This window comes from Sycon ciliatum, chromosome 2 (genome assembly GCF_964019385.1).
Source record: "Sycon ciliatum chromosome 2, ocSycCili1.1, whole genome shotgun sequence".
NCBI lineage: Eukaryota > Metazoa > Porifera > Calcarea > Leucosolenida > Sycettidae > Sycon > Sycon ciliatum.
Window position 1 is genome coordinate 16,173,285 of NC_088644.1, and position 12,528 is coordinate 16,185,812.

Genomic DNA, 12,528 nt, shown 5'->3' on the forward strand with positions numbered 1-12,528 from the left:
CTTTGCTGTCCTTCATCAGCTCGTTAAACATCGTTTGAAGGACATCCGAGTCGAAGGAGGAGTTACCAGTGGCAGCAGTCGAACGCAGAGTGTCCGGGGGTGTTCGTGAGGACGGCAGGGTTTTTCTACTGGTAGAAGCATTCGAGGATCCAGGTGTGAGATAAGGACCAGACACGCTGGGCGGCCTGCCCTTGGTCGGGAGACTGCTTTTCATCGCTGAGGACAGTACTAGCTGAACGTCCAAAAGACTACACGGAAAAGAAGCAGACCTCCAAATGATTGATGGTGCGGTACGGGACAGGTACGGGATAGCGCCAGGCATGCCGACGGCACAAACACACAAACAAATACGGGATTAAAGCTGTGTGGACCCTGGCTAGCGCCAAACGTTACTGAAGTAACATCTTTTGCATAGCTACGGGAATAATAAAAATACCCAATGCTGTAGACAGCAAGCTGTTTCGGCCATAAAGGCCTCATCAGTACAGCTACGAGCTTTCAGTAAGCCGAGTTGCCAGCCATGGTGCGAAGGAGGCACCACAGACATTACTGATGTAAATAGAGAGATGGATAGATGGAGCTGTTTGTTTTCCATCTACTTCAAGTACTTCGAAGTGCGAGTTTGGCCCAACACTCCCCTCTTCTGCAGCACCTTGTGAGTTTTCAATGTGATATACCACAGGGAAAGGCCAGGGCAATTGTCTCTTTTTAAAAAAAATAAAGCTGTGTGGACCCTGGCTAGCGCCAGACGTTACTGAAGTAGCATCTTTTGCATAGCTATGGGAATCAAAGTGCTTAAATCAGCCTGTTCATCCAATGGAAGTAAACCGGGTCTTGGTATATTCCCCTTCTAGTGCTACTGAGCTGGGAGGGAGAGGCTTTACAGGTACCCCCTCCCCCTGCATTACCCACCCACACTACCCCCCCCCCCCCCTGCAACACCCACCCACATCCCCCCCCCCTGCAACACGCACCCACACTTCCCCCCCCCCTCCCCTGCAACACCCACCCACACTACCCCCTGCAATACCCACCCACACTACACACATGTACATTAACTACGGTGAAGGCTTGGGCATGTGGCAACTGGTGCTCGATTCCAAATTCGAAAGGTGCTCTAGCATAATATGTATGTATGTGTGTGTGTCCTCGTGTGTGTGTCCTCGTGTGTGTGTGTCCTCGTGTGTATGTGTGTGTGTCCTCGTGTGTATGTGTGTGTGTGGGTGTTTTGCTTGGTGTCAATTTTGTGTTAGCTTCAAGCAGAGCTTGCTCTTCTTCGTCGCTACAACCAAGCCAAAGATGACGACAAATTGGACATTGTCTGCGAAAAACCAACATTCTTCCAAACATTGAGCATTGTAACAGGACATTGTCCGCAACAACCTGACGGTATTGCTGTCGCCAACGGCAACGTCAAAGCCAAAGGCAAAGGCAAAGCCAAAGGCAAAGCCAAAGGCAGAGCCAAAGGCAAAGCCAAAGGCAGAGCCAAAGGTCGTGGTCGCATTTTTTACGGATGAAGAATCCTCGCCATGTTTCTTGCAGTGTGCAGTGAAATGACCTGCCTGCCTGATATCGTGTGCATCCGTGATTCTTGCCAGGAACCTCTGGCTGTGCAACTTGCCACAGCTAGCGGCATCAGTATCTCGCTCCTTTCTGTTTTGAATAGTGGACGTGTGCATATTTCAGTGTGTGTGTGTGTGTGTGTGTGTGTGCATATGTGTGTGTGTGTGCGCGCGCGCGCGTTCGAGCGTATGTGCATGTGTGTATGCTCATGCGTACGCGTCCTCAAAGTGACCCATAAATCCGGACATGTCCTGTGTTAGCCACTTTGTACACATTCAATAATATTGAAAAACTGCTGCACAAACATGATCAGAGGTGCAGCGTGATTACTTTTTTTAGTTCTCAGCTTCCAGTAACCATTGCCGTGGCCGGTGAAAGGTAGAAAACTGCTCTCTCGTCTAAACACAACAAGCAGTGTGTAGCAACACTCAATATGCTACACATTGCATGCCTCAGCACACTTGCTTCACGTCATACTGTCTTGCTCTTGCCAACATTAATTTTCACGTTGCTGGTATGTGGCCAAGAGCATAGGTAGCATACCAGATTGAAATTTCTTTTGTGCTGTAATATTCACTATTCTATTTTCACACTTCAACACGCTGAGTTTACTCTTTTGTGATTTCTGAAGTACTAGTTGTAGAATGAAAAGGTATGGTCCTGACGAACAGACCACTCCAAACTCCAAACTTGTGTTTGTGTTGCGAGAGGCGGGAAAAGCTGAACCTTACCAAAAGACAGCAAGCAGCATGATGGATTTTATCCTGCAATGTGGTGAACCCCTTGACAGACAGTTAGCCAGCAATTAACAATTCGACTACGGTTGGATGCAACACAGTTATCTTCTTACAATGGTGAAACACAGTGCTTGACTCTGCAATTTCAAGTGCAAAAGAGTGGAACAATATGTACATGTACTTCAAAGTACCTTTTTTCTTTTTTTTTCCACAAAATCCACATAATATCTCCAGACACTGGAGGTGACTAATGGAGTGTGGTGGTGGAGCCCATTAAGCTCCGCCGACCAGAGGTCTCGGCTTCATGGCTCCATGGACGCACCAAAGGGAGATTGGGTAGGGAGGATTGAGTTGAAAAAGAAAACAGAAGAAAGAGAATGGAAAGATTGTATTGCTCAGTGAGCAAAAGAATAAGTTGAGTATTGATGTGAACGCTGTTAGACTTTTAAATTCAAGAGGAGACTGTGAGGAGAGATTATGTATGACCTTGAAAGCAGAACCGTGTAATTACGTTGCATAGCCCGAGGAAAGTATGAGCACTCACATGGAAAATACTGCCGCCAGGTTACAAGGAATAACAATCAATTTGCCACATGTTAGAGACTTGAAGTCAAATAGTTACCTCTTGGGAAGGGACTTGTTCTACTCTGTATTTGGCAACACACACACACACACACACACACACACACACACACTGGAAAGGGAGGGGGTGGTGGGGGAATAGGTCGGTAACGTAACAGCTACAATAGTGTCTGCTCCTAGTGAAGGGATGAAGTGGCACAGACTGCTTACGTACTGGGCTGGCAAAGAAACTTTTTATCCGTGGTCGTGTTGAGTCCCTTATCACGATACATTCCAGCACCTGCCAAATGCTGCAATAGATCAAACGACAACGAGAACTTGTAGGGCAGAGCAAGACAGCGTCAGCATGTCATTGAGGAAATGAACTTCAAACTAGCCAGGTTTATCTATTCATTCTTCACAGGATACTATTGAAGAGAGATAAGAATCTTCAATTCGTTTGATTATTTGCTATTTTCTGCTGTGTTCCAAAATTAGATCCTCTCCTTCGTTCTACATCTTCCATTTTCTCCCGTGCTTTTTTCCCCTCATGCTTATGCTTCCCTCCCTAATTTGGTGCGCCTGCCATGTCAAGATGCCAAGACCTCTGGTCGGTTGAGCATGGCAAGCCCCACCAGCACCATCTCATCCCATGCTAGCTCCATGTGCCTACCGGTGAGTTGTGTATTTTGTAAAAAATAAAAATAAAAAAAAAATTTACGAGTGATGACAGGTTAGCAACCCAGATCTTTACCATACACAGGGTCCAATGGAAGAACATCCGTCCCTACTCACAGTTTCTTCCTCCGCACAATCATTCTTCAATGGTTTCTTAAAAATCATCCCGTCCTCTCAGTCTCATCGCCAAAAATCAATAATTATTATTGAAGATTTCCAAACTATCGCCGGAGTGGTAGACAGCGTGCGAAAAATGCCTAAAATTGTGGCCCATGTGTTGAAGTCAAGATGCTTCAGTTGGAAGTCAATGAAATCAATCAGTCTGACAAAAATTCACACATTGCCGGCTGTTTGGTGTCCATAGTATATAATTCCTGGTTTGTAATTCCTGGTTTGTAATTCCTGGTTTGTAATTCCTGGTTTGTAATTCCTGGTTTGTAATTCCTGGTTTGTAATTCCTGGTTTGTAATTCCTGGTTTGTAATTCCTGGTTTGTAATTCCTGGTTTGTAATTCCTGGTTTGTAATTCCAGGCTGTTTGAATCTCCTTTGAACACTTAGGTACATTGTTTCCGTGCTACATGCTTTCCATTGATAATCCCAAACGTGCGACGGCATACAGTCTAACAGAGATCATAGTCTAGCCACAGTAACACTCAATCACCGGTGACTCGTGGTGAGTCGTGGTGACTCGTGGTGACTCGTGGTGAGTCATGGACTCATGGTGAGTCACGGTGAGTCATGATGAGTCCTGATTCCTGAACAGATCGCAGAGTTCTATCCACCGGATTACACCGTTATAAGAGATAGTCTGTTTGTAATCAACCAATTTCAGTTGGTACTACGCTCCCTACTTCCACGAATCAAGTGCCCGGAAATCCACCATTCTTGGAGGATTTTACTCGCAAACTGCAAACTGGAGGGTCTAGGTATTAGAGCGCAAAACCTTCGAGTTGTCCTGACTTCAAGTTTGCCATCTAGGGTTTTGTATGAGAAACTATGATCATTACTTAAGTCAAACGCTCACCTGGGAAAAGCCGTTATTCTTGCCATGGTGAGAAGTTGGTAGAAACTCCACTGTGTTGTGTCTTGCCCTGCAAAGGAAAACAATGCGTTTATGTGCCAGTGTTATCATCACTTCTCCTGGAGAAGATAGACATGCATTTTCATCTGGTTTGGCAGAACTGATTTTTGTCAGAATTCAAGCCTTCGCTGTCTGCAATATCACAGCACTTTGTGTAGTCCTACGAGTATGTCGCACATGTACACAGCTCATTTGAAAACAGATAACTGCCAACTAACCCATAGGCAGTGGCCGTTGTAGTCCGGTACATTGGATGTTGGCTTGCGGCAGCTGTGCCTTTCTGATACCACTCTGCAGCGAGAAGCAGAGAGAAAGAGAGAGAGAGAGAGAGAGAGAGAGAGTGTGTGTGTGTGTGTGTGTGTGTGTGTGTGTGTGTGTGTGTGTGTGTGTGTGTGTGTGTGTGTGTGAGAGAGAGAGAGAGAGAGTGTGTGTGTGTGTGTGTGTGTGTGTGTGTGTGTGAGAGAGAGAGAGAGTGTGTGTGTGTGTGAGAGAGAGTGTGTGTGTTTGTGAGAGAGAGACACAGAGAGAGAGAGAGAGGGAGAGAGAGAGAGACAGATAGAGATAGAGAGACAGAGAGTGTGTGAGAGAGAGAAGTGCCTGTCTTCCTCCTGTAGCACTATAATTATATACAAAACTGCTAACATTGCACGGATATCTGTGGCACCTGCTGGGAAAGTGCTCCGTTCTCTGTGCACAGAACTATAGGCTAAGAAGGCAATCATGCCTGTGCAATTGGTGAAGTAAAATAAAAGTCAACAACAACAACAACTATTTACACCGTGATTTTCAGGGAAGGTCCCATAGGATTGTGTTATAATCCAATACTTCGTGTCGACGCAAACATCACACAACATTAAAAAAATTCATTCATTGACATTTAGTAGATATCATTTCCACCCGCACCACTCCGCAACACAATCTCGGCCTCTGCACTGCACTGGCACGTTCCCACCATAGCAAGGAAAGTTTCTTGGAGATGATGTGATATTGGAGACTGTAATGGCCGAGTTTGTTCTCTTCTTAGCATGGCAAAGAGTTCCTCTATAGCTGTCTAGACATGTTCAAGTCCTGAACAGTTGATATTGTTCATCTTGATATTTGGTGAGCAAAATAAAGAAACATGTACGCTGTAATTCATGCTGGGCTGTAGCCTTAGTTTTAAAAATTGCGACACCTGCGGAGCATTTCGAAAGTCATTGCAAGGACTCACCAGATGCTTCGGGTATTTCTATTTCACCAACGGATGCCACTGGGTTGCCTGGGTTTGCAGAGCCTGTATAATTTGGTAGAGCAATGTCACGGCCACATAGCACATGTACGCATGAGGAATTACGGACACTTGTTTAGAAACACATTCCGAGCAGTGTATAGACATGTCAGCTCAAACAGGCAACTGGCGTTGTTGATTACTGAAGCACCATCCCACTCCACACCACTCCTCCATGATTCCAGGCTGAGTGAGAACTGAGTTGTTCTGACAGAGAAGCAAATTTAACTAGTGCACAAATGAGGGCAGCATGTAGGGCTACGGTAGTTCGGAATAGAAAACAATCTCCGCAAACAGTGACACTCCCCAACAACTGATCACCTGACATGAACAACAATTAAACATACTACATCCATGTCAAAAAGGTGTTGTGAACTGGCATGTTTTATTATCCAGTTGAACACACGAAGCACCTGATAAATACACCTCCGACATCGCATAGCTAGACAAGCCTTGAACAGGTATATCCATGCTTAGCATCGGGTGAACCATACATACCCCCCCCCCATCCCAACAAACACACACACGACCCTCCAATTTACAAAAGTAAAAGCATTTTTTGTTTAACTCCCAAGCCCAGTATAAACATTAATGTATGCTGCAATTATTAGACAAAGTCACGAATTGGTCTATCATCGTGTTTATACTGTTATAGATCCCCATGTACAGGCATACATACATGTATGTCCTTGTCCTTGCTAGCAGAACAGCAACACCTATGCTATACAACTGTATTCACCCATAGTCAATTAGTGTTGTAGTAGCCGGGGGCAGAGAGACAGATATTACTTAACCGATGCATATAAGACAAGCATACTGTATTTACCCGCGTACAAGTCGCACCTTTCTCTCTCAGCAAAATAAGGGCAGAGAAGAGAGTGCAACTTACAATCAAGCGTGACATCCTACTGATGTAAATATCAATTATGGCTCACACCAGAAAGTGGGGTTGCAGCCTAAAATCGAGTGCGACTTATAATTGGGGAAATGCAGAAGCCACTTTGCCTGATGCCCGCATTCAGATGCTCAGGGCTATTCAGTGCTGGCGGTGCGAATGTTGTGTGCGCCCATGTCATTCAGACCACAGTCCTGTAAGCCCATGTCTTTCAGACCACAATCATGCAGTATCAGTACCGCCGGAAGCAGTTTTTGATTGGTCCGGTAGCTTCATGGCCTTTTATACTTTGTGTGTGATATGACGAGTACACACGCCCTCCACCGTAGGAAACATTTGTTGGTGGCCAAAAAGTTGGTCCGGTGATAACTTGACCAACCGGACCGGTTCCGGGGGCCTGTCATGTAAGCCCATGTCTTTCAGAACACAGTCATGCAATCCCATGTTCCAGTCAACACACAGTCATGCAATCCCATGTTCCAGTCAACACACAGTCATGCAATCCCATGGTCCAGTCAACACAAAGTCACGTAGTGTAGAGCCATGTTCCCGTCTGAGCATACAAAGAATATCACTGAGTGATGGTGGATAAAAATTGGCATGTGAAGCCTGGGATGCTATGGCAATAAGATTAACACGGCACATACTTCGAAGTAGTCTCTAATCAGTGAATGTCATGAATGTAGTACCTAGCACTGCCTCAGCATCCATGATCCCAAACGCTGGAATTCACTAGAAAAATGCTGGAAGGACTACTAGTAATGTGGATGCTGGCCGGGGCACTCAATCTTTCCTAATTGTACTCTGCCACTGTAACAGTGATTGGCTGACACCTTTTGAAAAAGACCCTTCCGCCAGCAAGGATGAGTAGAGTCTGTGTCGCTATCAGTGTGCACATAACGCTTATCAGGGAAATCTCGTGACTGAAGCCCATTTGCCATGCTCTGTTTTAGGCGCAGTTCTCTGTCACAAGTACTTAGCATGCTGCCCAGGTGACTTGTACAGCATCAGGTTGAAAACAAACTGCATGCAAGCCCTGTACTTGAATTTTAGCAGAAAACCTTTATCTGATGGAGCAAACTGTTAATTAAAAAAAAAGGCACAGAGTGCCGATCCTGGTGAGAGCTATACATGCACCGTGCACATGGAGAAACGAAGCTGGGCAGTGAGTGACACAATGCATTATGTCATACATGTACATGTATTATATTGTTGGATTGACAGCATGAAACAAGGTGGAGGACACTGTGTTCGGAAACTATAACAAGGTTTATCTAATGCTAGTTTTGAACTAGAGTAGAACCCGGGTTAAGGGTCCACCTAACTCTGCGCGGACATAGCTGGACTCAGTTGTATAGGGATGGGCAAAAAGGTGTGCAAAACGACTTTTTGTGAGTAGATGGACCCCGGAAAAATAGTTTGGAGCGAAAAAAGTTACGGCTTCCTCGGAAACCGACGGGGGACCCCCCCCCCCCCCCCTTGGGCCGGAAATTAAATCCCGGTATAAGGATCACCCGCACAATGTACATGCCAAGTGACCCCCCGGGCTCCGAAGGATCACCCGCACAATGTACGTGCCAAGTGACACACCCCCCCCCCCCCCCCCCCCCCGGCTCCGATCCCGGTGTGATCCTTAACCCGGGTTCTATTCTAGTATTAGGTTATTGTACAATGTACATGTATGTCTTTACTCACCTACTATTGGTACACTTGTTGAGATGCCGGTGGGGTGTTTCGTGTCGTACACTTTCTGCGGACACACATACGCGCACGAGTACAATACAGTCATGTACAGGACATGTATGAGTAAATCCTTAATACAGCCACACACACACACACACACACACACACACACACACACACACACACACACACACACACACACACACACAACTTATTGAAGTTATTGACAATATTGTGCAATACAGTGTAGTCAATTTCATTGCAAGCTGAGCTTTAGGATACGTCACTGCCTCCAAATGTGGCTGATATGGCTAATGTGTTACAGCGGTCAACTGCATCAGGACACGCTTTATTCTCTCCGAGTAGCAACGCAACAAATCTATGAGCCTCCTTTTGTTTATTCTTACATTTTCCTGGCCATCCATTGCTGTTGTTAATCGTCACTCGGTTGACAAGAAAGGCAGAGAGAAGAGGCCACAAAGATCTTAGATGCGCAGTAGGGATTATCGCTTTGATCGGGACTGACTAGTCCAGGTGCGTGGCACTGGCCGGTGAGAAGTGTAGTACATGTACTAGTAGTAGTAGAACAGTCAGTCGCCTCGCGCCCGATCGCAGGGGATCGACACCGCGATGCCCTGGCACAGCCAGCTGATCTCCAAGTCCAAAGCCCGTCCCTGATACACTACAGTTTACCAAGGCAGATTACTGCACGGATATCCGTCAGTCCTCACACTCAAGCTTAGAAAATAGAAGAATGAGCAAGAATCTCAGCCAGTTGTGGCTCGATCGAGTCGTAGGTACAGGTAGCATCAAGACAAGAGTTGATCTACTCTCTTGGTAGCATGCAAGTAACTAATTAGTTACTTTTGACTTGTGATTTCTGTGACACGCATTTCAAAAAAATAATGTGAGAAACCCGCTCCCTGGCAACTCCTGGATTGTTGGTATGGTGACTGATACTGATAGGAGTAAGTAATAATAATACCAGGCATAGGCATGGTACTTGTAGCGACTTCAATCACGTGACCAAAAGGCAGAAATCCTTCGTCGATCGTACGAATAGGGCTTGAAAGTGATGACGTCAAAAACGGCCAGGGAGTAGTAAGTTGACATCAGATTTCTATTTTGGATCCACTAAGGTGTGACTTTGCTATCGCCTCAGTATGTGGGTGCATAGCAACCCACTCATGTCGTATGCAGGGATGACTTTTACTTCGCCACCAGTTGTAACCCCGTCCCCAGTAGCCAAATCAGTCAGTTTCACTGGTAACATCACTATACACCTTGCTGTGAGTAAGACGGCTTGAAATGTGCTTGGATCCATACAAAAACTGGATCCAAGTGGATCCAATTTTCGAATTTTTGAAATTGTTGCTATGCTGTGACGTAGCACTTTCAAGCCCTATTATGTATGGTGCAAGCATGGCGTGCATGCACGGAACAATTTTTTTCTCGACGTTCTACGCCTGCCTGCGCGTTATTCACGTATCTGGCGCCTTCGATTTTTACATGATGGACCTTAGGCATCGGCGGCTAATGCTAGCATAATAACTAGCAATATATGGGTGTTTTGAAGAAGTAGCAGTGCTCGGCATTAGGTGGCATGTTTTTGGCTGGAGAAAGCATTATCAGTTCTATTTTGGTACAATACGAGACTTTTTACACGTCTTTTCACATGACAAGAGGCTTGTACAGACAGTGTACTGACACTCTTGCGTCGCTCTTCCGACAGCTGCGTGTTTTCAGTGTGGTCATGCATATACATGTACAACTACACTTCCTTATCTCAGTATGAACCAATTGTGGATACATTTCTTTCCATGTGCATATTTGCCCAAGATAGCTCGAAAATGTACATATCACTCTAGGATTATAGTGTGAATGGAGCATTATAACAGGCATTATGCCGTGAAATATCGAGCACTGCCAAAAGCATTATACTGTGAAAAAACGAGCATTAGCCGCCGATGCATAATGATGGTCAAGCACACATTTCCAACGGTGTGTCGCATGTCAAGAGTCATCGATTTTTGGATAATTATATCGCTCCGTATTTTTAGTTTTCAAAGCAAACTTTCGGCATCTCAGCTACCTTGCCCGTCAATGACCGAGTCACCATCGTGTTCAGAGCCCTCGAATTAGTTTACTAGTAGATGGGTTCATGGTAAGGTTCTCCTCCGTAGCCGTTTTTAGCAGTTTGAAGAATTTGTGCGCAGCGGTTGAAGTCGGCGGAGTGCACTATTTTGACGGGCTCTGCGTGACGGAGCGAGCAGACCTTTGGCTTGTAAATCCGCTAGTAACGATTATGTTCTTCACGTCAAGATTCTGGAGGTGCTTGAGCAGTGAGGAGGTGATTATTTCAATCCATCGGCATCGAAGCAGAGCACGTCCCGTCCAACATCTATGTGTACGACGGTTTCTCCGTCACCCTCCAAGAACACCAAAAACCCGCATATCGCGCATACATTCACTGTGTATTTAATAATCTTTATTAAAGGATCTCCCAGAGGCGATGGCCTGTCGAGGGGATCTCCTGATGCAAATCATGCAATAGAAATAAACAGTGAGGAAAACTACACGTGTTACAGTATATGCTACATAAATTAGCAATAAACACAGGGCTGGGTTGTTAAAAATAAAACAATTAATTTAAATGTCAAGGGATATACCACTACAGTCAAATTTAAACCTTTTCACGTGCAAGCGATATTGCTGCTGAAATTTAGAAAGTGAATCTTGGGATGTCAGCCTTGGTGGAAGGCAGTTCCACAGCTTTCCGATCTTATGCAGAAAGAGAGAGGAAGAGATGCGGCCATGAGAATTGAAAATCAGTTTGTTTGGTCGGCGTGCGCTAGAAGAGATATTGATGTCAAAGCGGGATAGATAATCTGGGTGCCAATGGATATACTTGAACAAAACGGTGATGGAAATGTAAGTGCGTCGGAAGTGAAGGGATTCCAAATTACACAGCCTATTTAAATTATTCTTCGATTCATAGCGATCAAAATCAATCTTCGCAGACCGCAGCAGGCATCTGCAGATCTTTGCTTGTAAAATGTCAAGCGATTCTAGCTGGCTAGCAGTAAGTCTGAAGCACCAGACAGGGATAGCGTACTCTACTGTGGGTCGTACATATGACTTGTAGAGTAGGGCAATATGTGCATGCGATAGATGACGGCCCATAAAGCATAACAAATTTACACGTTGGCGAAACTTTTTGAACACAGTAGTGAATATGCATGATATTCATGAGGTCCGAGAAGCCCACTTTTGTGCCATCGCTCTGCATACAATTGCATGTCGTGTCCGTGTGTTGCTATCTGTATTGTATTCCGTCTGCTCCTACAATGGCTACATGTATCTTTGTCAAGTGTTTGCCGTGGCGTCGATGTATCTCGTCTATGAATAGCGTTGGGAAACATATCACTATTCATGCTTTGCTGGCTGGCTGCTGCTCGCGCCCTTCGCTCCTTCAGCTTGCACGCTACTACTAGTACTAGTACCAGTGGCAGTACTAGGACATTAGGGCTTGAAAGTGATGACGTCAAAAACGGCCTGGGAGTAGTAAATTGACATCAGATTTCTATTTTGGATCCACTAAGGTGTGACTTTGCTATTGCCTCAGTATGTGGGTGCATAGCAACCCACTCATGTCGTATGCAGGTGCAACTTTTACTTCGCCACCAGTTGTCACCCCGCCCCCACTAGCCAAATCAGTCAGTTTCACTGGCAACATCACCTTGCTGTGAGTGAGACCGCTTGAAATGTGCTTGGATCCATACAAAAACTGGATCCAGGTGGATCCAGTTTTCGAATTTTTCAAATTGTTGCTATGCCATTGCTATGGAGTGACGTAGCACTTTCAAGCCCTTATACATGTATAGCTCGATGCTTTGCTTCGAGAGGTTGTGGTTGTTCTTGTTGCTTCTCTGTTGCTTGGAACTTGGTCCTGGAGTGAAGCTTTGGTCTTCTTGTGTGGTGAGGGTGAGGAATGGGTATCTGGACTCCTGGTATATTTCCGTAAAGAACCTGGAATCGTAGAATCCTGATAGTATGTCTGGC

General features: G+C 45.4%; 2 protein-coding genes across 5 annotated transcripts in view; one reads left to right on the forward strand and one right to left on the reverse strand.

Annotated features, from left to right (window-relative positions):
* The window catches only part of LOC135808924 (uncharacterized), a 72,102-nt gene extending 69,857 nt beyond the window's left edge, over positions 1-2,245 (forward strand). For all 4 annotated transcript variants that reach the window (XM_065322172.1, XM_065322173.1, XM_065322175.1 and 1 more), the window contains one exon: positions 1,254-2,245. In XM_065322172.1, coding sequence (XP_065178244.1) covers positions 1,254-1,517 — 264 coding nt within the window. In that variant the 3' untranslated portion in view covers positions 1,518-2,245. The remainder of the gene's footprint in view (positions 1-1,253) is intronic.
* Positions 2,246-2,460: 215 nt separating this feature from the next.
* On the reverse strand, positions 2,461-9,311 carry LOC135808926 (piercer of microtubule wall 2 protein-like). The gene is made up of 6 exons (XM_065322176.1): positions 8,874-9,311; positions 8,479-8,533; positions 5,832-5,894; positions 4,840-4,912; positions 4,565-4,631; positions 2,461-3,172 (listed from the first exon to the last, which is right to left on the reverse strand). Exons 1-6 carry the CDS (start codon positions 8,889-8,891, stop codon positions 3,089-3,091), a joined length of 360 nt encoding a protein of 119 aa, XP_065178248.1. The 5' UTR covers positions 8,892-9,311; the 3' UTR covers positions 2,461-3,088.
* Positions 9,312-12,528: the final 3,217 nt, after the last annotated feature.